Consider the following 27,029-nt stretch of genomic DNA (forward strand, 5'->3'; position numbering starts at 1 on the left):
AGTCGCGCTAGGGCGACACTGCTCAATGTCTTCCTAGTAATTGGATTATTGCTTTATATTAATGAATAAGAATATTAATATTTAATTCATTAAAAGAAAATCGTTACCAATTTGACTTTTTTATACGTAATTTTATATAAAATACGTGTTTCAACGTTCACCTAATAAAAAGTATGAGTGGTACAGCTATAGCGCCGTTCAGTTACCTATGCCCCACACGGGGCAGAGCGGTAGGACACCAGCCTAATTGGACATAGACAGCTATTTTGACGTCACTTCAGGTCACTCCACGCACTTTTGCCTTGGGACTTGGATTCCTTCAGAACTCCGCTTAGCGCATTTTAAATAATCTCCAACGTTTGTATTTCGTAATTACACACTTATGGATGTAAGAATTATTAGACAGATCTTGAGATAGAGAAAACTAAGTTTGATTAAGAATTTAGAATCTAAATCTTAGTCTGCCCTATTTTTTTTTTCTTTTTTCTTCGATACCAACCTTTGTGAATAAAGATATTTTAGCATCTATTTTACTTACCTCACATATTTATTTATAAGTTCTAAAACAATGTATACGCATAAAATTATACAAGAAAATATGGCATCACAAAATTTTACACACATACACATCAATTGCAAGCAAGGGAAAAAATTAAACAACCAACCAGAAAATAAAAAATAAAAAAAACAATGACTAAAAAAGTAATAATAATAACTAAAACTAAATGAAAACTTAAACCTCATTAAGAGCATGATAAACAAAGTTACGGTAAGTTGGAAGACTGATGTAAAATATGTATATCAATGTTAGTTATCAAGTTGTAAGAGCGAGATACCCTATTCACTGGATCATTAAATGTAGCAGATTTGAGCTAGATATTCATGTTTTGCATATAACATTTTGTTTATATTGAAAACAATTCTTTTACCTATTCAACGCAAACCAATATTACATTTCTCAAATAAAAGGCTCCATGTTTTAAAATCTTTTATGATTTGGTTTCAATATACTGATCCACTATCAACGTCCGACGGTATAAAAGCTTGATTAATGACATTTTCCTCTAGAAACCGTTTGCAATGAATTATCAACTGCAACAATTTTATAAAATGTATTTCGGTTTGTAAAATATAAAATTATAAATGTTTTAATTTTATATTTTTCAATAAATATATATCCTTCTGTCCGCAGAATTAGAATCAGGCAGTATGTTTTTCAAATCGTATGGAACCACAATTAAATAAAGAAAAATTCTTGAAAGTTTAAATTTACTAATACTGTACTGAATAAAATGATTTAATATACATTTTATCCTTTGACCTTTCATCTCATCAGTGGTTTACTAGCGATTAACTGGAAAGTTGATTGTTCGAATCTCGCGATAACTAAGTATGTTTTAAACTGAGTGCAGTTTGCTCTTTGAGTACTCTTTTGACTTTTATTGACTATTAAAAAAACGTTATTAACCATAACAGTCGTAAAAAACTATTCTTTTAGTTTATAACTACCATCTTCTAGCAAAAAAACGCAATAACAATCGCAAGCAACATATTTTTCTTTTTTAGTAATTGCGGCATTTTTATGATAGTTCGGTATTTATTTACTTAAAGCAATTTCAAAGTATAATATATAGTGTTAGTGTTACCATACTATTTGTTTTTTTATAATATAAACACTTTTTGGTTTGAGGTTTGCCTGTAACCGTAGTTATAACCCGTCAGCTTCATAGAATCTTAAAATTAAAAAGCTAGAAGCTGAAAATTATTACTTTCTTATGGTGATTTTTCACAGCGACGTTTATCCGTTTCAGCTCTTGCTTTAAGTGCGCGCTTTCTTCGTAGAAACTGGTGCTCACATTCCACATATCATCTTTCATTATAATAGGCAGAACATAAGGATGACCTACGATAAATTATTATGTATAACTGTCAATGGCACTTTCTTAGAGTTTTTCGGGATAAAGGTATGTTTTTATGGCAAGATTCGAACACTAGACCGCCAAGGTAATCTTTAATAAACCATTGTGGGAAACACATAGAGATGGATGAAGAACGAAATACATATTTATTAATTTATTTTATTCAGTTTTGGTTTCTACAGATTTTGCATACGAATCCTAGGATTAAACTAGGTCCCAAGGCCTCCGCTTAATATATTCTCGTACCTTCCATTTAGCCCATAATGTTAGTAATAAAAAAATAAAACTTTTTTAACATTTGTTACGTTACTAGCTGCTTCGCGTGGTATTACGTTTTTTTACACTATGTAAGGTCGTCGTTACAAATCCTTGATATGTCCAATCATGGCCAATGGCTCTCTCAAGTTATGAATTGAGAATTCTTATTAAAGAAACCATTAAGTGTTTTCAGTGCAAGCAAGCAAACCTGCTATATCTCCTTCACCAAGACTCTTTTATTAAATTACGTTTATTAATCATGAATTACAGTACATTTTTGATTTAATTACGGAAGCCGAATCAGATTAATGTCACAAATTATATACCTTTGGCGGTGCTCAAAGATCCATCACTTATGACACCCATATTACAGTGTATTTCAGAACTGTCTCGGGCTTTCCAAATGTTCCTCAAAGTTCGTGCAAACTCTGCCGCTTTATAGATACAACCGTATGGGTTCTTAGAAGCAGACATTGCTATCTGTGGAAATTATACATTCATATGAATACATTACTAAGTTTCATTGATAGTCAGTCAGACATCGTATAAGAATTTAATTGCGCATATACGAGAAAGAAAACTCCATTCAAGGGTTCGTACGCACAACCCCAGGTTAGTAGCACGATTAACGAAGGCTAACACTACATTAAAGCATGTTTTCTATTAAAAATATTTACCACTGGCGCTAAAACCTTTTTGGTCTGGGCCTCAGATTTCTATTTTAATGATCATGTGTAAATCTAATAGGCAGGTGGCTAATCAACCACCTGTGGCAGACATACACCGTCTACGTTTTGAGTCTAAGGCAAGATGGTTTCCTCGAAGCGAATGTTAAATGCGCGCATAGACATAAAGTCCATTGGTGTAGGCGGGGATCAAACCTGCGACTTCATGAGAGTCGCACACTGAAGCCACTAGGCCAACACTGCTCTCGGAGGAACATATATATTATACTAGCTGACCCGGCGCACTTTGTTCCACCTTACAGTCTAATAATATCGTGTTAACTTTAGTTAGACTTAGGATTGTTAACATTAATACAAATTCTTTTTGCAAATATAGAAATGTTTTATTGCGTGCCATTGCGAAAGAAGAATGGCAGTTTTACACATTAGGCCTCTTCTCTCGAGCGCCAATATTGCGTTACTGCATGTCAAAGCACTTTCTGATATACAACATTTTTTGATGAGGTAACTTCGATCAAGATCAAACCATGCATCTCCTTATTCACCTCAAGATCGGAATTTCTTGAACTGACACGAATTCAACATAAAAATGATGCGTAGTTTTGTCAACGGATGGCACCACATGCTGTTTGCATTCGTAAAATTAATTTACTCATTTATTGTTATTCGATAACTTATGCGATATTTTAGTACTTATTCTGCTATTCAGAGTTGAGAAGAATCTACTAAAAAAGATATAACTAACATCGGTCCAGCCGTTCTCGAGTTATAAGTGTTGTAACAAACACGACTTTCTTTTATATATATAGATATATAATATAGTGACTTTAATATAGATACGAATATCGAACGTTAGAAATTACAAAATCTTTATTTTATCCAGACCGAGTTTCGTTACATTGTATGCCAAGCGATTTTTAAATTCACATGCACAACCTAGTTTCAGCAAGTAATATATCTCGCAGCATTTTCTTACAACGCTAAAAACCGATAATACCTTCTCAATAAAATCCTTTTTCATCCAAGTAGCGTTGAATTGAGTAGGATCAAGATTCAGTGATTCTAAGAAGTCTTTAGCGAGTAATCCAGAGTCACATTGCGAGTCACTTTCCTCGTGAATAACGAAAGGTTTTTTAACTTCGATGTGAAATGTTTCGTCGTTGGCTGCCCATACTAGTACTTTGTTAATCACGTTGCAGTGGACCTTAAAGTATAGACTAAACATAGGTTTTTTAAATTGGAAACGTGCGTCTACAAGAACTCTTTATATATTTTTTTTAATAAACAAAAATACATATTTGATGCGTGCGAGTGCGAAAATTAAGAGCGTGAAAATTCTATTTGTGTATGTTTCTATCGAATAAAAAGCTGTTACATTTAGATACTCAGCTAGAATCGACTTTCCGATTGCGGTTATTGGGGTTGAGCAATAAAACACATCTGGCGGCATATTCTTTGACAACGAATTTAAAATGTCAACAGCAATAAGACCATCAGTAACAAAAATTGGTTTCCTTTTTGTTTTATTTTGCTTTTCTTTGTTTTTTCCTGGCTTTCCTTCATCTTCCGTGTCTTCTGGCCATATAAAATTATTAGCTAATTTTGTTATAAGATACAACGTGTCAAAAACTTCCTCTGATGGCTCATTATTGAAATCAAACGAATTAGGATTCGGGAAGTTTGTTATGAAACAAAACACGTCGCCGTCTGCAACGCTGAAACAATAGCAAGCTCGACCTCATACCGTAAGATTCAAACTGTAATAGTATTTGCAACTCGCCAAAATAATTAATACATTTAAGGAATATATGATAGTTTCCACCAATTTCACCTGTCATTGTATTATTAATATCTACCTAATATCCTTGACCCGGGAATGAAAGTAAATGTGATCTGTGGCCTATGTTAGAGCATATGTCGACAAGTGTCGGTACTATATAAATTCATATAGCCAAAACGATACCGTTCACAAAGTTCGCGTGGAACAAACTGTACAATGAAGTCTTGTTCGCAATTTTATTGCTACCACTATTGGGAGTTACAGAGTACCGGCGCAGTCCAAAGGACTGTTGCGTCATCTTTGCTATGATGTGACAGCTAATGCTATGATTTTTTAAAAGTGATTAAATATTTGCTAGATTTCGTCGAAATGGGTTACTAACAATTTTATTGAAAGGATTTTAAATAGTTATTATTGATTATACCTTGGTAAATCTGAAGAAACTTTGATTGAATTAATACAGGGAAATGCACATGCTACCACCTCATTCTTTAATCCTTCAGCTATATTAATTTCATTCGAATAAACAATAATATGAAGGTCGACCAACTGTGCCTTCCCAAAGACTATCCCAGACATAATCTTAGCTATAATTAACTTGCCAGTTGGGGATAATCCATTAAATATTAACACTCTTAACGACTCGTACACCGGTCTGCATTGTAAATTCATAGTTTAATGAATACCTACTCCTTGTAGCGAATATCGATAAATAAATTATTTTATTGAATTAAAATATTCTCTAATAATCAATTTTCTTGCCACAATAATATTAATATTTGTAACACATAATGTTTGACCAGTAATGTCAAAAAAAAATCAGTTTGCTGTAAGTACTTTATTTTTATCAAAGGTTCTATATTTAAATACGGAGTAACAATTCATGTTCAAAGTTCGTGAAAGTTAATTCTGGTATATCATAGAAGTAACCGACGCGACGTTCTCACTTCTCGTGATTTAAAAAAGTACGTGGAACGCCGATTTGTAAACTCCTTGAGATTTTATGGTCAGTTAAAAATGCACAGATAATTATGAATTAGTTGATGTCTTGTGTTTTACAACGTCAGCATCTAATAAAGTTAAGCTAATTGTCAAAGTGACAACTGGCAACTGATAAATGATAACAAATTCAAGTTTCAAACTACTTTATTATAAAATCAGCAAGAAGCGAAAACAAGGACACTTTCGTATTATTTATAGAGTTTTCTCTTGTAGAAATGATTTGTGAATTAATTAATAGATAATAATGGCTTCTGCTTCCTCTCAAGACAACTCTGAGGCATCTCCAACGGCGTCAGTATCGTCCCTTAAAAATCCAAAACAAGAGCGTTCCCCATCAAGATCTTCATCGAAAACCGAAAGATGGCCGGAAATGTTGTTATCCAGGCCAGAAAAGTCTTATTTCTACACCACAAAAAGTAAGTACTATTTCAATACTTCTTCTTATTTAAGGAATAATATATTCCATTTACCGGTTCTAGGGGTTTTAATCAAAAATTGTTAGAAGCATGGAATTAATCCAATGAGGTGTCATCAACATCCCATATTGTTTATTGTGAATGTTGAACTCTGAGTATTTATATTACATGTTATCCATTCCATATACACAATGTCAATCATTATCTGTGCATGTAATTACAAAGAGAATATTGCTTACAATTTTAGTGCCTTATCAATTTTTTTTACATATTGATAAAACATACAACTATTTGTTTTATCAAATTTCAACACAATGTAATTATATCTTTCTTATTTGGGTGATTCTCTTATAAGAGGTAACTATGGTGGCAATCTATTTAAAAGTGGTTTTTTAATCTATATGTTGCTATTTTGTGCAATGAATCACTTCTCTTAAATGTCCTTTATTAAATAACATTATAATTAAATGTCTCATTAAAGCATATTTTTGTAAAACTCGTTATATAGTCTAAAAAAGTCTCTACCCTGGCCTGTCCCCTTACCGGTTTCAGCTTAACTAGCATACAATACATACAATATTTGTATTATTTGCTAAAACAAACTATGTTTACCACAAACGTAATTAAATATACTTTAATATTGTTAAAGAAAAATTGAAAAATATTTGCTTATTATTAATAATTTTTAAAACTTAATTGTTGTCCCGCTTTTTTTGTGTATCTACCCTGGCAATATTCGCACGCTGCTACAATATAAAATATAAGACGGACACATTACCGAACTCGCTCATTGACAATTAACAACGTGAAGTTCGCAATACTAAGCACAGAAGCGGTTAGATCGACGCAATTTGCCAGTTTTTGTGTCACGTCCGTGCGATGTAACGGTTTCGCAAGGTCATTGTGTCTCTCCACTGGTAAGTAATAAAAGTTATAATAATCATTTTATTTATTTGCAATTCCTGTCCTAATTTAGTAATACTGTAATAGTCAAAGCTTGCTTTATTATTCATTGAAAACTTTCTTGGATAAACCAAAATAATGTATTATGTTATGAAAACGTCTTTCCCCTGGCGTCTTTCCCCTAGTAAGATTACTATCAGGGGAGATACTTACTGACCAGGGGAGATATGTATCATAGTAATTGTGCCACCTATTTAATGTCTGTGTGTTGCACACGCCAATGTGGATCTGATTCTTACGGCACTATTCCAAGCCAAAGTTACATCAATATCAAACCATCAAAATCTTCTTCAAATTTGTTGCAATAGGTGTAACGAACAGTGTCTATTGCGAGATTGCATTGTAAAAATAATTATCTACGTGATTTGATTATACAGTTAGAAGACAACTTGGAGTATTTTCTTCACCATGAACTGAATATAGTCCACCAACATTCTGCTTTTAAAATTAATAAGACAAATTTGACAGTAAGAGAAGCTGTGATTCACGTGAACCTTAGTGACTTTAAACAAAATACGCAGAAGAAATTCCATTTTGGAGGTGCGTTGACATCCAAAGAAACGCTTAAAAACGGCGCATTTAGTCTGATTAATAACAAATATGATAAAAAAATGTTGCCTGATTATAAATTTCAAGAACAATCTTTGATAAAAGTTGATTATTTCAATTGTATTCTTTGTTTTATTGCTTCTAATTATCTCCCCTGGTCAAATACGTATCTACCCTGATCTTCATGTCTCTACCCTGCCTGATGTATTTACCCTGGCCCTCTAAAAAGTGACAAAATATGTTTTAAGTAACTTGCCCTTACGTGAGTAGATACACAAACGAGCCAAAAATCATAATATATATGTATAATGGATAAACTCCAACTTTTCTCCTTGGCCGTCTCCTCCATAGACGAAAAACCTCTTATATAAGAACTACCCATTTATTGTATGAATTCAGTGGTCAATACTTGTCTCATATATACCAAATTCTGTAAATATATTATATATCAAATATGTATTTAATAATATTTAAAACTAGTAGAACAATCATTTCACAATCATATATTTCCAAATAATACCCGTTTTTTTAAATTGATAGGGATTTGTTACGGATCACAGCTATGAACAGTTTACTATATTACAAGATAGATTTTTAAAATATTGCAATATCAAACAGTGTCTTAAAATATGTGAAAAATAAAGAAAATATGATTTGACAACTATTGAACCTGGATTATACATATTAAATTGAGAAAAAAATTGTTTTCAATTAGGCAAAATAATGATTTTAAAATATCTTCTCGTATAGACTCTAATACTTTATTTGAAACTCAAAGAACAAGAGATTATAGTATTGTCTTTGATTGACATAACCTTTTCATAACCTTTACACATTCAAATTATGTTAAGTAGTTGTAAATTTATAATAATACATAACTTTAATCCGGTTAAAAAGTTTTTTCTTTAAACGAGAGATTAATTTCAAATTACCAAGAGGTCCAAGTAACAAAGATTTAAATAACCACGACAGTGGAGGAGGGACTCAAGTAAATAAGAGTTATTATTATTATTATTTATGTATTATTATTATGTATTAACAATTATTTACAAATTTTATTTCAAAAAGAATTATTGTGATGATGTCATCAAACATTAACATGACTTATGAATGTATGAAAGAAAAGTAGACAGCATACTTACCCATATTTTATCTATGTATACAATTGACAAGTCTGTGCACGATAAAAACTTCAAATTATAGTGAGTAGGGAAGTCTAGTCTTCAAATTATTGCATGTTGGAGAGCAAGATACTATTCCTTGCACTTCAAATTACCAAGGCAAAAAATGAATATTGATTTTATTCAATTTATCAAGTATTTTTTGAAAAAAAAAATTGAGAGATACAAATTAATAAGTGTCAAATTATTGAGAATCCCCTGTAAATTTATTTTTCTAAATACAATTTAAGGATGGTACTTGAGCATAACTTCCCTCTTGCAATTGCAGCTTACACCTTACTTTAAATAAGTAACAAATATTGCCTAACCTAATAATCATATCAATTCTTGGATTTGAGACAACTTGTTTCCCCACAACATTTTCATTCATCATAGGAGCAAGTATTAATTGAACACATTGAGAGAAAAAAAATCCTCTTCAACTTCAACTTCAACTCTCAGACCTCTGAGAGTTGAAGTTTATTATAGATCCCACTCGCTATTAAAAAACAAAGCTAAAAATTAAGGGATATATATGTGTTTTTGAATGCGAAATCTTAAAAAATATAGACAAGGAATATAAATAAAATATTGAAGTGAAACTCTTTATTACTCAAGGATACATAAAAAGTTAATAAAGCCGGTCAAACCGTTTCGAGGAGTCTGGTTACGAACACCGCGACACACAGACAATACATATTTGTATTCTAATGAAATCCCTACATAGTGATATCCTCAATTGGTTTCTTAAACATATCAGTCATTTTAATTAAGTTTAATAGTCATTTTAATAATATATACAATTTTCTTCATGGTAATACTGCCAATCTATATAGACCTGAAATAAGGAAACAAGTCATCTGTAGGAACTGGACGTAAAAACACAGGTTTCACACATCCTGCAAGTTTCCCGCTTTCCCTAGAGATGGCAGCTCGCCGGTAGAGTATTGATTTTTCCGTTTCGCCGCGGTCGCCGGAAAATCAATATTCACTGAACTTGCTGGAAAAACCATTTGTATATTGTCTCTACAAGAATCACATTGCGCGTGTCTTGATATTAATCCTAAATTTGTGTTAAAACACTTTCTCTTGGCTTAGTTAACATGCAGTCAGGGTTATAATCAAAATTAATAGACCATTGTTTGTATTTTCGCTTCAAAGTTTATTTGCTGCTCTATTATGCGTTCTCTTGCCGCTGTCCGTGGGGTAGAACCCGTTCAGGAGTTGGCGATCCCGTCTTCCATCGAAGGCGACGGGAATTCTGATGCCGAAATGGCTGGAGCGCAGGATACCATATACCTATGCAACTTCCGCGTATCAGTAGATGGTGAATGGCTATGTCTGAAGGAGCTACACGACATGGAGATGCAGGATTCCTATATCCGACCCTCAGATAATGGTGCGATCACTTCTCCGGACGATCCTATGCATTCATTGATGGGTAAATCTTTGTTGCTACGTTTGATACGTAGTGACTAGTGCAAAAATGCGATAATAGATGCATGTTTTATTCGCATGTCAACTCGCACCGTCAATGCATCGATTTTTACGCTCCCATCACAATTCGAGACACTTATAGATTTTTAAAAGGTATGCCGTTTATAAATTTAATATGTTTTAGCTCGTGATCCTGTGGTGATAGAACGTAGCAATCTCGTGAACATCTCCAAGCTGATTGTAAAGGAATTGATTGAACAATCTCTCCGTTATGGCCGGATGCTCGACAGCGACCACTTACCGCTACATCACTTCTTCATTGTTCTCGAGCATGTCATGCGTCACGGGCTCAAACCTAAAAAGGTATATTTGCTATAACATGCATTACAGTTACCGAGGTACACGTTATAAATGTTATGTCAGCAAAGGTGAGGCTATTCATAACTTGTTGACGTCGCGTGTTAGTTTTATTATTGCAGACTATTCTTAACTATTGACAATCTTAATACAAACTATACCAAACATTTGTTTATGATTATGCAGAACTGCAATAATAGTGATAGAATTTCGTAGGATTTTCGCTTCAATTAAGGCCATGAATATGAGAAACACACATTGCTAAAGTAAATTTTTTATCGTTACTTTAAAAAAAATTGCAAATATTCTAGGTCGCGACCGCCTGAAAATTATTCAGTGTTTCGTATAAGACAATCTTAAAATTTATATAATTATATATCAATATCATATGGCTGGAAGAAATTGGATGACGATGGCACAAAATAAATTAGGGTAGATAAAGTTGGAGGATACATTCTCCCGAACAGGGGCCGCATCTTAGAGTAGTTTGCTCCAGTTCAAACAATTTGTATGACAATACTTGGCGATTAAAAAGAGTGGCGGAAAGTTTCTTGCCAGTTCTTCTTACCCGCTCTACGCCCTTGACTTGCGAACTGGTAGTAAATGTAAATTTACGATTAATTTAACTTGACAATTCAAAAGTGTACTTGGTTACTCACTTGAATAAAGATATTTTGAGTTTGAGTTTTGAGTTAAAATTGTATTTATATGTATTTTTGTTAAACGTATGTCATTAAAATATGGATGAATAAAGGCTTATTATTATTATCATATAGGGACTCCTCGGGCCGAAGAAGGAGCTATGGGACATCTTGCAAATGGTTGAGAAGTACTCTCCAGAGGCGGCAGATATTACAGCAAGTGTGCGAGACTTGCCCACTGTTAAGTGAGTTTCGAATTTTTAAATAATATCATTGCTATACTTCTTTGGAATTATTAAAAATAGTTTTTGCTTGCATGCAAATAATTAATCAAAGACTCATTATAGTCAATAAAGTTCAGTTTTCATTTGAAAAATTAAATAAATACATATTTATTATTATTCGAATGTTGTTTTTCAATTATGTCCAATGCAGTAGCATCTTCCGTGGGCAACTTCATTCTGTTAATTTTGTGTGCGCGCGCATCGTAAAATTTCACTCTCATCAATTTTTCATAACGCACCTAAAGAAATATGACTTCAAAAATATCCTAATTAACTCATAAATTACTGACATCGGAAACTTAGTTTTGAATAAATTTGTGGACATACATTTACAAAATTAGGAACACGTGCTTGGAAGCCTAAATAGATCATCATACTAAAACAATATTATTAAATTTAAACAGTATGTATACAGATGAAACGACCTCCTATTTTTTGAGTCATAAAAAGTCTGTTTAACTCATGTGTAGAACGGCTATGGGACGCGCCAGAGCTTGGCTTCGTCTGGCACTGATGCAGAAGAGACTTGCGGATTACCTAAGAATACTACTGGAGCGCCGTGAAGAAACGTTGGAGGAATACTTTGAACCCCACGCCCTGATGCTGAATGAGGAGGCGGTTATCATAACGGGTCTACTTGTTGGATTAAATGTCGTTGATTGCAATTTGTGTGTCAAGGTCAGTCTTGTAACCCATTTCTTTAATATATTATGTACCTTTAATATTATGTTGTACGAAATTATTTATTTATTTACACATTATTGCACATAGAAAAGAAATAAATAAAACAATACGCTTTAAACATGGTGTGGGTCTTATCGCTACCAAGCAATCTCTTCCAGGCAACCCTAGTTAAAGAAAAGTTAAAGCTGAATTGTTTTGGATGCGCTAATTTGATTGAGATTTTGCTATATACATTGGATAAAATATATATGCATGTTGAGACTTATAAAATTTACATAACCTACTAATATGATAAATTCAAGTATATTACCCGAATTAAAATACATATAGAGGAGGTTATCAATTTTACAAAATTTTCACAGTAATTTCTAAAAATATTTAATACAGGAAGAAGATTTAGACAGTCAGCAAGGTGTGATCGACTTCTCTCTATACCTGCGCGGGAGTAGCTCCTCCCACGATCTTGCGAATAACGGTAACAATGGAAATAACGAGCCCAAGCAACGACACATCAATACTATGCTGGATCAGAAGAATTATATTGAGGAGCTGAATCGACACCTTAAGTGAGTAAAAAAAATACTATGCATTGATGTAAACACTGCTGTCTGAGTCTGATGAGTAAAACATTACTAAAAAAGTAATCGGCATAGAAAAATAAGATGTAAATACCCTAAGTTTAGATAAACTAGCTGCCCACAGAAGTATTTCAGAACCAATTCGACTTAGGGAAATAGACATCAGTGTAACAATTCTTACAAGGTGGTGGTCTTGCATTCTGAAAAGGTGGGACCTTGTAGTTTATTGTTTATCAGAATGCAAAATCATAAAATGGCTGCTTCACGACTGATTTGAGAGCGACCGCCGATGCGAAAACCGCTGTGTGAGTTCGAAAATTGAGTTACAGAATCGCAGGGCAGAGCGTTTTTTATGGCTGTTTTAAGAAAAGAGCGTACCAATTCTTAAAAGACCCCATTAATTGCGAGCCCTTTAGCAATGTGTATTGGTGGCGACGGTATCACTTAATATTAGGAAAAAAATACTTATTATATAAACTTATGAAAAAAAAAGTCAAACTGTAACTTCGGGGTATCCGTTAAAAACGAACGAGTAATTAATACGAAAGGCGAAATCGCGCGCTTCATTCGTATGTGATTGTTATTACAAAGTGATAAAATTATTAATTTAGAAATGCCTTCACGTTTAATGAAATTTCTTTGGATGTTAATGTACACATTGTTTAAATATGTCAAGTGAAGTATAGCGTAACGGTTGCTAACAATTTCCAAGTACAACTAAACTTGGCGATTAAACTGATTAAAGAGCGGCGGAGAGTCGTTAGCTGATCTCGTTCTACGCTCCTGATTTGGGAACTCTTAGACAATTTAGATACCACTTTTTAATAATGACGTTCATAAGTATATATACCAATATGGATAGATAAATTATGATTTTAAATGACGTGTAATATGAAATGACTAAATACATACATTCCTGTGACTAGTTTTAGCTATACAGTATCAATTGACGGGCGTAGTAGGACTAAATAAAATCAATGTTAAAATCAAAAATTAAAAATGATTGAAATTATCGCGTTAATTCATCGGAAGTACGGTCCATAATGTAATGCTAATTGTACAATTCGACCGCAGAGCTCTGTTGTTTATAATTGAAGTCACGAAAGCATCCAATGCGTCACGATAGTACAAAGCTTTATGGCCACGACTTTCCGTCCATACAAATATATTAAATATAATGTTTGCTAAGGGTAATAACCTAGTTTTTACTTTATTATGACGTAAAGGAGAACCTTAGGTATGCTCTGTAATATTCCGAGCAGTGCTAGAGTCGGATTCAGAGTCTCACTTAGCGCTAAATGAGACTCCACTTAATAGAAATCTATACATCATAGTTTAAGTGGAGTGGCGAACACCTCTATGAGCAGTGTTGGCCTAGTGGCTTCAGCGTGCGATTCTCGTCCCTGAGGTTGTAGGTTCGATCCCCGGCTGTGCACCAATGGACTTTCTTTCTATGTGCGCATTTAACATTCGCTCGAACGGTGAAGGAAAACATCGTGAGGAAACCGACATGTCTTAGACCCAAAAAGTCGGCGGCGTGAGTCAGGCACAGAAATGATCATGAAACAGATTCAGAAATCTGAGGCCCAGACCTAAAGAGGTTGTACCGCCACTGATTTATTATGTTTTTATAGATGTCTATACCTCATAGTCACACGAAAGCCTGATAGTGTATGTTATAATTTTTCTTTATATATAACGGGGCAAACGGGCAGGAGCCTCATCTGATGTTAAGTGATACCGCCGCCAATAGATATTGACATTCCCAGAGAGCTCGCAAGTGCGTTTCCGGCCTTTCGGGTGTGCATCAGTGGTGTGCAAAAACTGTTTCAACAAACGCCTAACGCATTATAATCAAATCGAATGAATTTCAGCACTTATACACCTCCCAAACATTGGACACATCCTTCAACAATCCCTTTTGGTCTTATTTTTACTTTAAAGATTATCAATAAAGTGTTAAATAAATAAATCAGTCCTACCATTTTACAGTACTCAACTTTCAAGTCTTTCAATATTTCAAGGCTTACAGCCTTAGTGGATAGTCGCGCTAGATACGTATTGTAATTTTCTATGAATTATAATATTTTTCTACTTACATGGCAGTTAGATAGTGTTCGTCGAAACATTGAAATGGCACTTATTTTTGCAACAATGTTTAGATAAACGTCTTCTATCAGAAGAGTTTAATTTCCTGACTCCGCAAAAGCATTGTGAAACTATTAAGTAACACTACGCCAGCTTTTGTTATATTTAAAAGGAATTGAATTCTCCTATTCCACAATTTAACCAATTCGACTTACCGTCCTTCGAGATAATAGCGTTCCAATTCCTAAAACTTCGATAAGACCGGCGAGCCGTCTAGCAGTGTCCATGGGGTAACCCTCTCAGGAGGCTTACCATATGGTAAGCCTCCTGCCCTTATGCCCCCTGTACTATTAAAAAAAATCTGCTGAGTAATCATTACCATAGGCCCCTAGGTTCTATAGCCTTAACACGTTATTGCTACAAGGCGTTTTAATATAGAAACTAGCTGCCCCCGCGAACTTCGTTTCTCCTTAATGTGATTTTACTTAGCCTACCTACCTACTACCTAAAAGTACATACCACCATGGAAAATTTTGCTATGCTACCCCAGAGACTGTTCGGTTTTCTGGAATGAATACTTTTAGGTTTTTCTGTGAATTTTTCTCTATATAAACCTCAGAGTTCAATGCATAAGATTTTAATTAACAAATAATAAATAGGGGTTGATCGTAGAGGGGTTGTATGTTTTTTTTGTATGCTGTATCATAAAAAAATAAAAACAAAAAAATTGTCTAAAAAATAAAATTTTGGAGTGGATATTGGGGGATAAGGGGTATCACTTAGGGGTTTGAAATATAATATAGATAGTAGCCGATTCTCAGACTTACCGAATATGCATAAAAAATTTCATAAGAATCGGTCAGCTGCTTCGGAGGAGTATGAGAACGCTCCTTGTGACACGAGAATTTTATATATATAGAGATAGCATTTTGACGGGTAAGATGAGATTGATCCATTGGTGGTAAACACATGATGGAACGCAAAGAATTATTTAGAATTTAGATCCATGATTAGGGAATACAATCATACTAACCTGCTTTACACATTGTAAACGCCATGTTTATATCATGATATACATTGTAATGTTATATTTTAGTGCCACGGTAGCGAACCTGCAGTCAAAAGTGGAAGGTCTGACAACAACCAATGCTTTGATGAAAGAAGATCTAGCTATTTCCAAGAACACGATGATACAGCTGGTTGAGGAGAATAATCAATTGAAACACGCATTAGGTAAGATCTTATAACGATTTATTTATCCTAACTAAATATTTTAATGTTAATAATACCAAATTACCTTATCATGTGTTACCTTATCACGAAACCCGGATGGAGCTTTAAAAAATATCTCGATACTAGACTTGGTACTGAATTTAACAATTTTGCGTGGTTAAGGAATACGACTCACGCGCAACACTATATCAAACTTATTAAAGGAGATGATGGTTTCTAAGCTATAAAGGCGATCCTAAGATAAACATTTATGAAAGCAAACCTTTAAAGTAACTTTTCGTTAGTGGACACTTACATTGCCAGAGAAGGCTCACAAGTGCGTAGCCGTCCTTTTAAGTTTGCTCTTTTCTTGAAGGACCTATCAATATTATATATTTTTTATTTGTACTTTTTAATACTTTCGATACACATTTGAGGATAATAATTCTTACGCGAGTTAAGTTCGGTGGCAGTTGTTGGAGTATATTTAAATAAATAATGTACTTTGTTTGAAGCTTTTGTCAACTGGCTTTAAACGTTTGAAACATGAGCTTATAACTAACATAAAATTTGGGGTAGTGGGGCTGCAACACTAACAAAAAAATTACTTTACTTATTTAAGGGTTATTAAATCTAATATTTATTATAAATAAGACATTATCGTTATATTACAATTTATGAGGATATGAAAAACTAAAGGGCGCATTTATTACTAAACTGACGTATTACAATTTATTGGTTACAAGTGTAATTTGATTGCAAACATTTGTTTTGCGCTTCTAATTACATATTATCTAAAATATATATTTATAACTTAACTAATGTTAGGTTACATTACTCGCGTTAAGTGCTATAATTAGTAAAATAGTGGCTTAAATTAAAAAAAGTAACTTTACCCGGAAATATGAAAAGAAAACGGAAGAAAAAGTGCGAAATGTAAACATGCTTCAGAGATAATTGTGAATTTCGCAACAGATAACAAATGAGTCACGCCTATTGTATCGCTTAGTATACATTTAAATGTCGCCGGTGCACCACGTGTGCTATGGGTAATTCAAATAATAAACGGAATAACTTTTGGAAATCATGTTAGTGTTTATATTGAGTGTTATTTTTGAATTACTTCGAGTGTCTAATGTCCATTATTCTGTTCAGGTCAAGACATTACTAAAGATAGCAGGATCAAAGTGACCGAGTTGCATGAAGAGGAGGTGAGTGATTTATGGGTTTACATTTTTTCCTTTTGGTAGTATAAATCTGCGCTGTTCTTTTTATAACTCGAGATGTTCTGAAAAGGTTACGGCGTTCATACGTTTACCCAGAGTTTGATTCCCGGTAATATTTTTGTTAGAGGCTTGTTATATCGTTATTGATTAATATAGTAAAGTATAGTATGTTTATATTGACAATGTTTATAAACATTGCAAATCTATAATACTGATTATTTTATTATTATTATTGTTAAATTGAGGCGATTGTTTTTGTTATTTTCACTACGTTGGACAAAATTTATGTTTGAAGTCTTAGATTTATATAAGTTAATGTTTCTATTTAAGGTTTACGAAATAATTCAAAACAATTAAATTTTGAATTAACATTAAGCAAAATAATTCAAGTCATGTTTTAATTCAAAAAGTAGGAAAGGCTGACCTCAATATTGTAATTACTGAATTTTTATAAATGATATGTGATATAAATAGTTTTTAGCGGTTTTATTCAACACAAGGGCACTTTATTTCTAACAATCTCCTCCAGGCTATCATAATAATATAAATAAAATACTGTAATAAGATTTTAAGTATAGATATAAAAGAAATATATAGAAATAATTTCATTAAGACTATAAGAAGAACAAGAGACAAAAGACATAGAACTATCAAAAAACTGAAATTTTCGTATACGAATACTAGACGAAACTATCGTAAATGTAGATATCGAAATTATGAAATGATTCGTAACGAAAATCGTGGCTGATACAGCAAACATAGTACTAGTACGTTTTGCTCTAATTGATACTAAATAAACACCTTGTGACAGTTTTATCTTAACACTTGTTATAACCTACTTTAGCACCTTCGACACTTCGCACGAAATACACATACATACTAAAAGTCGTTAAATAAAATAAAAATACCTTATATTCGAGTACTTTAATATTAATTACATTAAGTTAATATTTAATAGTACACAACTTCCGCCAAATTCTTAAACTTGTCTCTCTTCGCTACTATTTTCCAATATTTCCCCCTTTTCTCGTTTATTCCATCTTCAGGTTTCTAGTGGGCGTCCTCTCTTTTCTTCCCACTGGGCTATTCCAAGTCAAGTTCTTTATGACCCATCTGTAATCACAAATGTCGTTAATTACGTTTCGTTTTAATTAGTAAATATATTAAACATAAACAATCACACTAAAACCAAACGAAATTTTTAAAATCTCTTTAGGTGCATAAAGTAATCTTTTTATTTACTCAGTCAAGCTGCGACTATTTTATTGAAATATTTTTTGTTTACTTATGTGCAGTGAAGTGTAAATAAAAAAGAGGTCCCGGCTCTCTTCTACGCTTGAAAAATTAACTTTCTTCTGTTTCACTTATTATGAGGAATGTATGTGCATTCTCAAAAATCTTTATTCGAAACATATCGTTTATTAAACACATAATAAAACAAAATCGTTTATTTTGAAAGAAAGTAGTACATTCAGATTTACATATTTAAGAAAAAACTGCACAATCAGTCATATAAAAATAGGCGTGAAAATGTCATATTAATAATCATAATGTCATATTAATAATAACAGTTGAGTTATTTATAATTGTTGTCAAAACTTATGGTATACATACTATCCCACACTATATAAGCACCTTGCCTTTATAATTAATCACCTTTCCCTTGAAAACATTAGACGGCAGTGTTTTATAACTTCTGGGAAGGTTGAGAGCCATGGCGCAACTTTTTTTTAAATATGGTGCAAAATGTGGTCACCCACAGCCGTGTTAGATCCCTCGGTACATATAGATAGGCAGGTTTCTTCAATAGTGAACCGATTGCCTTTCAAATTGCATTTAATATTTCTAGCATCGTTCCGAAAAATTGTGTTATATTTACAAATTGTTTTTGTGTTTAGGAAAAACGCAGCGTGAAAAGTACAACATCAGACAAATCTAAAAGCGACAAAGACACGGAATCTGCGAAACTGTTGGAGGAAGAAAGGAAGAAGAATGCGGAACTTCAGAAAGAACTTGACTTGCAAGTAAGTTGATCTTTTTATAAAGAAAACCCAACGTCTCCTGAGATGTTCCTTTAATTTAACGGCTCTTTGGTCTAGTGGTCAGCACCCCTGACTGCGAATCCATGGGTCCCGGGTTCGATCCCCGGCTGAGACAAACATCGATGTGATGAGCATTTGGTGTTGTGCTGAGGTCTTGGATGTTTAAATATGTATTTATGTATCTATCTATCTATAATATGTATGTATATCCGTTGCCTAGTACCCATAACACAAGCTTCACCAGCTTAGCATGGGACTTGGTCAATTGGTGAGAATTTTCAAAAAAAATAGGTAGAAATCTCTAGGAATCCCGTGAATTTGGAGGATGTTCCATCGCAATCAGCCTCTTGAAAGGCAGTCATTGCAACACTGTACTGCAACAGAACAACTATAGAGATTTTGCCACGCCGTTGCTTAACACCCCTCGAAGAATGATATTATACATTTTTATCGTTTATTATTTAATTATAGATAATTTGAATAATTTGTAAGTAGGTACGCTTTCTAAGTAATCACGCGTTTTCAGCAAAAAAAAATTAAAATTTTATAATAAAAATCCAAATTTACCAGAAACCATTACGACCGTGCGATAACATTAGTAGTATTTTTTTTCAAACAACCGTAATAAAACAATGCTTAATTAAAAATAACTTAGACTTCGCACGAAAGATTAACGAAAACTCTTAGTTTAATTACCTTTTAAAAGTCCAGTTGTTAATGTATTTAAGACCATATCACTAATTAAATAGACATTTGTTAATAAATATACCAATTAACAATAAACAGTGTCTGCTATAATTTGATTTTTGATTTGCTGAAAAATTTTACGTTTAATTAATTAATTTAATTAAACGTAAAATTGGGCTGGCTGTGTAACTGTGAACTGGCGTATTTTTTTATAGCATCCTAAGTCATATCCCAAAACGTTCTTATTTTTTTAAAGTCTTAACTACTGAACCTAACAACTTATGAATCGAAAAATAGATTACATAAATACGAAAAATTCAATTATAACTTTTCTGAGCCTTATTATAGGCATTTGTGCAAAGTGCATTTCATAGTAACCTTCCCCTCGCCGAACATATATATCTATTTTATATACTATTTATTTATTAGATATCCAACGGGTATTCTTATAGTAGCATATTTTAGTCTATAAGTTATTTGCTATAAAAGTTAAAAAATATAAAAATAACTTAACTTTTCGTAATCGAGTCGTATTTAAGAAATAGCCAAATGCAATGTGCATATATATTTATATTATTTATTAATATAGTACGCAAGAACATAGTTTTCTTCCCTTAATAAATACTGTAAGTAGTAGTAGTAGTGTTATTGGACACTTTCTTATGTTAAATATCCTTTTAAGTAAATTAGGTTAAGCTTGAATTACTTATTAGTCTTAAGTTAGGTTAGATCGTGAAATGATATTTTCAATTTATTAAAATAATACTTTTTAGTATAGGATCAATGGTTTCTTTTCATTTGACATATTATCATTATGTTTTAATAAATAAACAGATTTTGATGAAAATATACAAATTTTCCAGATATCGCTTAAGGCAGAAATGGAGGTCGCTATGAAATTGCTAGAGAAAGATATACACGATAAACAAGACACAATTATCTCTCTCAGACGGCAGCTGGATGACATAAAACTTCTCAATTTGGAAATGTACAAAAAATTACAGGTAATTTTCTTTATTATTAATGGTACTTTTACTTTTACCACACTAATGGAAATGTGTGTTATTTAAAAAATCGAAAATCGAGAGTATTTTTTTAATAGCGTAATAATTACGAAGGATATTTAACGATATATTATCACTCTTAATACAATGTTATAATGGACTGTCTTAGCTGATTTAAGACAACTTATTTTAAAAACCAATACGCGACACTAATACTTTTGATTTTTGGACTTGGACTTAAATATTTTTACCATAATTCTGCTAATCATTACAATTAGAGCATGCCCTATGTAGGATTTTGTACCCTTTACCTACCTTGACCGTTTATTGTAGACCTTGAACGAGGTATATTATAAAGTCTATAACAATTAATTGACCTCAAAATCAGTGAGTCGTATTGTTCAAGGTCATTGCAATTTTTATGTTGGTGTAACTATGTCGCTGGTAGTATGAGACCGTTTTGCAACTATATATATTTATATATGTGCTGTGATTCTAATTTCCGCTTAAAATACTTTGTTGTATTGTAAAGATGCGCTTCATTACCTGGTATTCTTATAGACATTAAAAGTGACAAAGAAATTGCATAAATTTAGTTAGCTTTTGTCCTTTTGCTGGTAATAATAAATTTGTGACAATAAAATTTCCAACAAGGCCTTCTGTTATTGTTGTGTTAAAAAATCCGAATACTATACAGTGTCATTGTCCCAAGAAGGTCGCATTTGAGTGTGGGAGCAGGTATTCAAATACCCACGCGTTCTCAAGTTAATTATCCGTTACATCCACTTATTGAATAAATCTTGTCATACGTATTTCCCGCATTCATTCAAGTGATTGTTTCAATAAGAAGCTACACATTTCACAACTGCAATTGCCAGAAATTCTGAGAAATTAAAAATGTCACCTCGCTTGTACCATGATCGTCAGCTTATCCACCGTTGTACTTAGTACGCTTTAACTTAACGCTTATGTAGTTCAGATATTATACATATGTAACTAATGCTATTGTATTCACCAATGCCGCGCTTATATGGAAGGAATGCGAGGTGGATCTTACGAAGAAAGGCGAAATGGTCTCCAGGCTTCAAGGAAAGGCTGAGCAAATTGGCAAAATACTTCACAACTTAGAAATATATAATAATTTGCTGGGACCCGAGCACGATCTCGTTAAAGCGCTTAGATCGCCCTCTAACGAATCTCTCGGGGCCAAACTAGACACTATAAAAGCACAAAGTAGCGCTCAAAAGGGTACAAAGTCGAAAGATGAGGGACCGCCGAAAAAGAAAATTAACCTACAGGAAATACCACCGTTCCGTAAAAATAAAACCATTAAAGAATAAATTAATTGACTTAAATTTACATAGGTGGTGTTTCCTAGCAATTATTTCTAACCGCTATGTAGATAATCTTTTATATATCATACTAACTAAAGGCAATAATTCTCGAGTTAAATAGTGGCTTTGTTTTAGGAATGTGAAAGTTCCTTGAAACATAAAACAGAACTAATAGCCAAATTGGAAGCAAAGACTGAATCAATGGGCAGCACGATACATCAACTCGATGAAAAGTAGGTTTCTAAATATTTTCTTAAAAGTGCCTAGATGTTAACGATCGAGTCTTTACTTACGGCTTGACATATCAGGGCCTAGTGTGGGTTGACATCGAAACAGACCTACCCATTGCGTTAAGCATTTGGCTTAAAACGTTTTGATTATTCTTGAATTTGATAACAATTGTCACAAAACGATTAAAGCTGCCAATCCTAAGAGATTTGTATACTGATTGATATTTCTTGTAGTTTATTGGAATATGGTTCACGTTTCTACAGAACGTTTTAGGTCATCGCATGACGTGGTAGTTAAGTTTTATTCGTTGTAAACTCGAACTAGGCCTAGTCGCACATTGTGAGCGATGCACAGCTTATTTCGTCATTGGCAAACCGTTACAATAAACTTTCGTGATTTTCAATATTTTGATAACAATTTTAATGAAATGTATTACGATGAAATGATTATAAGCAAGGCGCTACGCTTTTGCTTCGTTGCTGTGGTTAACATGTTTTTTATCTTATAAAATGTATTATTTTAAAATTACAATTGTCTTGTATTAAATATTTAAATTATTTTGTACTCTTTATCAGTGATATAGTAGTAAGCATATTTCAAATATATTCATGATCTCATATATTACATTATAGTGGGTTTGTTTTAACTAGGGATGCATCCGATACCGATATATCGGCGATACTTTGGGTTTGCCGATATATCGGTATCGGCGATATTTTAATTGCCGATACAACGATACTTTTCAAATTTCGCGCTTTAAAAAAAGTAATGTAAACGCGCATCTTGTTTGATCTGGGGCGTGGGAAACGAGGCACGGAATATCTATGCCCCTCACACCCGCTTTGTCTCTGCGTATTCCATTTCGCTAGGCTTTTAACTGCTATCGCGCGTAGTATTTTTCAATACCAAATTAAATAAAATACAGAATTACAAACATCTTATCAATGTTAATTTTGATTATTAACAGTTATTTATTTTATTTTAATTTAACTTAATTCTTAATTTTATATACTAAACCTTTAATCTTATTCAAAGTTTGTGACTATTTATATTTTATAATAAAAATTAAAATCTGTAACCAAAATTGATATATTTTATCTTAATTTAATTTCAATAAGCGTTAGTATCGGTATCGGTGATATTTCTATAAGAGTATCGGTATCGGCAAAAAGGCATCGATGCATCCCTAGTTTTAACTGTCTTATTTAGGCAAAACAGTCGAAGTCGCAGGTGTCAGTTATCTTACACATTGCGCAATGTAAGCGTCGTTATTTAGCGTTTAATGTGAATTTTCTTTTATAGTTTTTGTAATTCAGAGCTTAGTTGTAATGCCTTCGTTATAATAAAGGTTATTCGAACATTAATGGTATTTCATTTATCAAAACCGCAGATTATTTTTGGTTTATTGTCTAGGTTTGCCATTGTCCATTTATTTGCATGATATTTTTATATTTATACTACGCTTATGTGTTTCGCCTGTTATTTATTTTGTTTACCTTGTATCGCTGATCCCATTTAAAATAAAGCTTAACAAGATTATTTAAATATCTAATCTAAATTTATGTATTCATATTGGTAACTTACTGTACTTATGAACAAAAAAGGGAGAAAAAAGTTTCAGGCCCCAAAATATTTTTTTATTTTTTGTGTTGTTTTACTTGTCAATTATGTTTAGTAATTAAACAAAATACCTTCACAAAAATCTAATCACCTGCACGCTCTAGATTATATATTGAACTTTTGATAGCGGTTGGAGTTGTCAGTTGGATGTTTAGGCTTCAGAATTGTGACAAACTACAGTATTACTTATCAATGACCTAGGACTATAACAATAGATTTTTGAAGTTATTCTTCTTTTGGCGCGTTAGGGAAAAATAATGAAAATGAATTTTTACGATGCTCCCGCACACCGTCACAAATAACCGACAACCGCACACCATCACAAAAAACCGACACCATCAAGTTAGCATAGTCAACATTTTAAAATGAAATATGACAATTTCTTTAATTATATAGAAATTATTTTTTTGTGATATTCAAATAAACTGTATTTAACTAGATAATGCGTTATAATAAAACTCTATGTATTAAATACCTTTTTTCTATTATTAGTGTCGTTTTTTTCTAAAAATGTAGAATAAGACGAAAGATAAAAAAATATTTGAGAGATTTTTATCTTGTTACGCCAAAGAAGTATAACTTCTAATACATAAGTACACACACTTGTCTTTTTTTTTTGTAAAACAAAAGATGAAATTTTCTCTTTATGACAATATAGCTACTTTAGAATAATTTTGAATAAAAGCTTAATCTAAGCTTGTTACATACAATATGCTATAGATAGTAATTACCACATTCCAATCACTTAAGTAAAATAAATAAGCTTATTATTTTTATATAAGCGAATAAATAATAAAGAGTTTGGATTAACATACGTTATACATGGGGCATAGGTTACAGGAAGATAAGATGGTTAGGAAGAGTCTGGAGGACAGTGCTCGATCGTTAGGACAAAAGGCGGTGACCGCTGAAACAAGAGCCGTGGCTGCTGAGAGTGATCTTAGGATAGAGAGGGAGTGGCGAATATCATTGCAGGTTGGTTATATATAGATGTGGGGTCCCTCTACATCATCTACTGCATTAACCATGGAGAGTGTACAAAGTTGTTCCGATTAATCTATAGCCGAGTTTCATCATCGGACGTCGAGGCAGAATACGAAATTCCACCCTCAACGTCCGACGTTCCAGGAATATGTGGAGCCAGCTTCTTAATTAAGTCAAATTGTTTATAATTTCCTTCAAGCTAAAACCGTACATTCTTGAAAGATCGGCAATGCGCTTGCGAACCTTCTGGCAATGTGATTATTCATGAGCGATGGTATCACTTAACATCAGCCTTCTGTGAGTCGCCGGTCCGATAGCCTCCTGTACTATAAAAAATATCATAATATTAAAAAATTTTGGAGACAAAACACTATATTTTTTTCTTCATTAGGATTCAATGATACGAGATCGCGACAAAATATCGGCGTTGACACAAGAAGTAGAATCCATAAAGTCAATAGGACAAGTAAGTATTAAAATCATATAAATAGTACTATAATATTTGGAATTTTTCTCTTTTTAACTGATTATTCTGTCTTTCTGCACAGCATCTATGCGAACTAACTCGAAAGCCCACAAATTATTGGGGCATGTGGCAGACATATTCTTCTTTATGAAAATTGTGGCGTTACAAACTTCTTAATGCCAATTAAAATTTAAGTGTTGTTTTTTTTATTTTAGTTAAGTAGCAGTACTATTCTGTGTCTGCATATATTTATGTCAATTTCGCTTATTAATTAAACCTTTCAGAAATATATGGCCTTACAAGAAGAACAGCACCAACTTAGAGTTCAATACAGTGAAGCGCAGAAAACTCTAGAAGAAGTCGGCGCTACATTAAGTGAGAACAAATTGCAACTTGCCGAATTGTTAGAAAAAGAAGCGAAGGCCGTACAAGACGACACTCCAAACTGGACTAGCGATAAGGACGCCTCAGCTTGTGCGGCGTGCGCTAAAGAATTCACTATTGCTAGGCGGAAGGTATTACTTTAGCTCCAAATTATTTACAATTTAGAGACCCCCCCCCACACACACACTAGCGTCTTCCGAGCGTCGCCGTCGTGTCAGCGTCGACGTGACGCCAGCGCTGGCCGGCTACTGAACGCTTGACGCGCGGTAGTTGTATGTACTCGATAGGACGTCGCGTCGACGCTATGTGGACGCTGACACGACGAAGACGCTAGTATGGGGGGTCACTTAAGCAGCCGAATTCTTCTAACCAATTATTGTCTTAGTTACATAAGTGAAAAATTATTTAAAAACAAATTACATACTGTATAAAGTCCAATTAAGTTAACTTTATTTAAATAAACTGTTACATAAACACTTATAAATAACAAATGATATATCCATGTTTCATAGACAAAGAATTGTATCTTCAGAAACAGTTTTCATCCTGTCCATTTATTAAAAATAGTTTCCCATTTTCAGCACCACTGTAGAAGATGCGGCAACATTTTCTGTGGAGCGTGTAGTGAAAAAACCGTAGCGTTAGCTGGCAATACCAAACCCGTTAGAGTGTGTGACGCATGCTTTGTCGAAGTTCGACTTACGTAACCCAAGACCGAAATATAGAGTTTGTGGTATGACAAAGACTTATGTAAAAATTTATATTATAAACTGGAAAATTATCATAGAAGAATTTAGCGGACGGTAGGAATATATCTATAGAAATATCTCTTTGGAATAAAACTCACCAAATTTTTAAATAATACATGTAATAATTTCTATTCAAAAGAAAGAAAAAGAGAGAAGGAAAGATTCAAAGTCTAATCTGAACCTTGGTATCATAAACATACTGGATTTTTAACAGCGAAGTCGTGTTTAGTTATCCTGAGGAAAGCAATCGACGCACTTCTTGCTGCATATACATATTTTTTTTATATT

The 27,029-nt window shown here is 33.1% G+C and overlaps 2 protein-coding genes across 6 annotated transcripts; one reads left to right on the plus strand and one right to left on the minus strand.

The window, feature by feature from the left end:
* Positions 1-975: 975 nt before the first annotated feature.
* On the minus strand, positions 976-5,432 carry LOC125060345. Its single transcript, XM_047665217.1, has 6 exons — positions 5,068-5,432; positions 4,239-4,578; positions 3,861-4,067; positions 2,504-2,657; positions 1,770-1,903; positions 976-1,092 (listed from the first exon to the last, which is right to left on the minus strand). The coding sequence occupies exons 1-6, from the start codon at positions 5,313-5,315 to the stop codon at positions 1,003-1,005; spliced, it is 1,173 nt and encodes a 390-aa protein (XP_047521173.1). The 5' UTR covers positions 5,316-5,432; the 3' UTR covers positions 976-1,002.
* Positions 5,433-5,765: 333 nt separating this feature from the next.
* On the plus strand, positions 5,766-26,871 carry LOC125060246 (RUN and FYVE domain-containing protein 2). 5 transcript variants are annotated; one of them, XM_047665043.1, is made up of 14 exons: positions 5,766-6,061; positions 10,355-10,533; positions 11,304-11,413; positions 11,923-12,130; positions 12,524-12,702; positions 15,899-16,035; positions 17,170-17,225; positions 19,139-19,264; positions 20,833-20,973; positions 22,443-22,540; positions 24,992-25,133; positions 25,534-25,608; positions 25,893-26,123; positions 26,574-26,871. In XM_047665043.1, exons 1-14 carry the CDS (start codon positions 5,890-5,892, stop codon positions 26,697-26,699), a joined length of 1,980 nt encoding a protein of 659 aa, XP_047520999.1. In that variant the 5' UTR covers positions 5,766-5,889; the 3' UTR covers positions 26,700-26,871. The 5 variants fall into 5 exon arrangements, 4 of the variants coding, with proteins under 4 accessions (XP_047520999.1, XP_047521000.1, XP_047520997.1 ...); XM_047665041.1 differs by lacking the exon at positions 5,766-6,061 and adding an exon at positions 9,580-10,174; XM_047665042.1 differs by lacking the exon at positions 5,766-6,061 and adding an exon at positions 9,582-10,132.
* The last annotated feature ends 158 nt before the right edge of the window (positions 26,872-27,029 follow it).

The sequence above is a fragment of the Pieris napi genome, chromosome 21 (assembly GCF_905475465.1).
Source record: "Pieris napi chromosome 21, ilPieNapi1.2, whole genome shotgun sequence".
NCBI lineage: Eukaryota > Metazoa > Arthropoda > Insecta > Lepidoptera > Pieridae > Pieris > Pieris napi.

What these genes read in the sequence shown, in the direction of transcription:
- LOC125060345 (XM_047665217.1), bottom strand. Translation starts at nt 5,315, where the DNA reads ATGAATTTACAATGCAGACCGGTGTACGAGTCGTTAAGAGTGTTAATA. An exon ending in GTTTCTTCAGATTTACCAAG is followed by an intron (nt 4,579 to 5,067) that starts GTATAATCAATA and finishes CTATTGTTTCAG; the next exon opens with CGTTGCAGACGGCGACGTGT. An exon ending in ATCTTTGAGCACCGCCAAAG is followed by an intron (nt 1,904 to 2,503) that starts GTATATAATTTG and finishes AATTTATCGTAG; the next exon opens with GTCATCCTTATGTTCTGCCT.
- LOC125060246 (XM_047665041.1), top strand. Translation starts at nt 9,913, where the DNA reads ATGCGTTCTCTTGCCGCTGTCCGTGGGGTAGAACCCGTTCAGGAGTTG. An exon ending in GAGCTGAATCGACACCTTAA is followed by an intron (nt 12,703 to 15,898) that starts GTGAGTAAAAAA and finishes GTTATATTTTAG; the next exon opens with TGCCACGGTAGCGAACCTGC. An exon ending in AGAAAGAACTTGACTTGCAA is followed by an intron (nt 19,265 to 20,832) that starts GTAAGTTGATCT and finishes CAAATTTTCCAG; the next exon opens with ATATCGCTTAAGGCAGAAAT.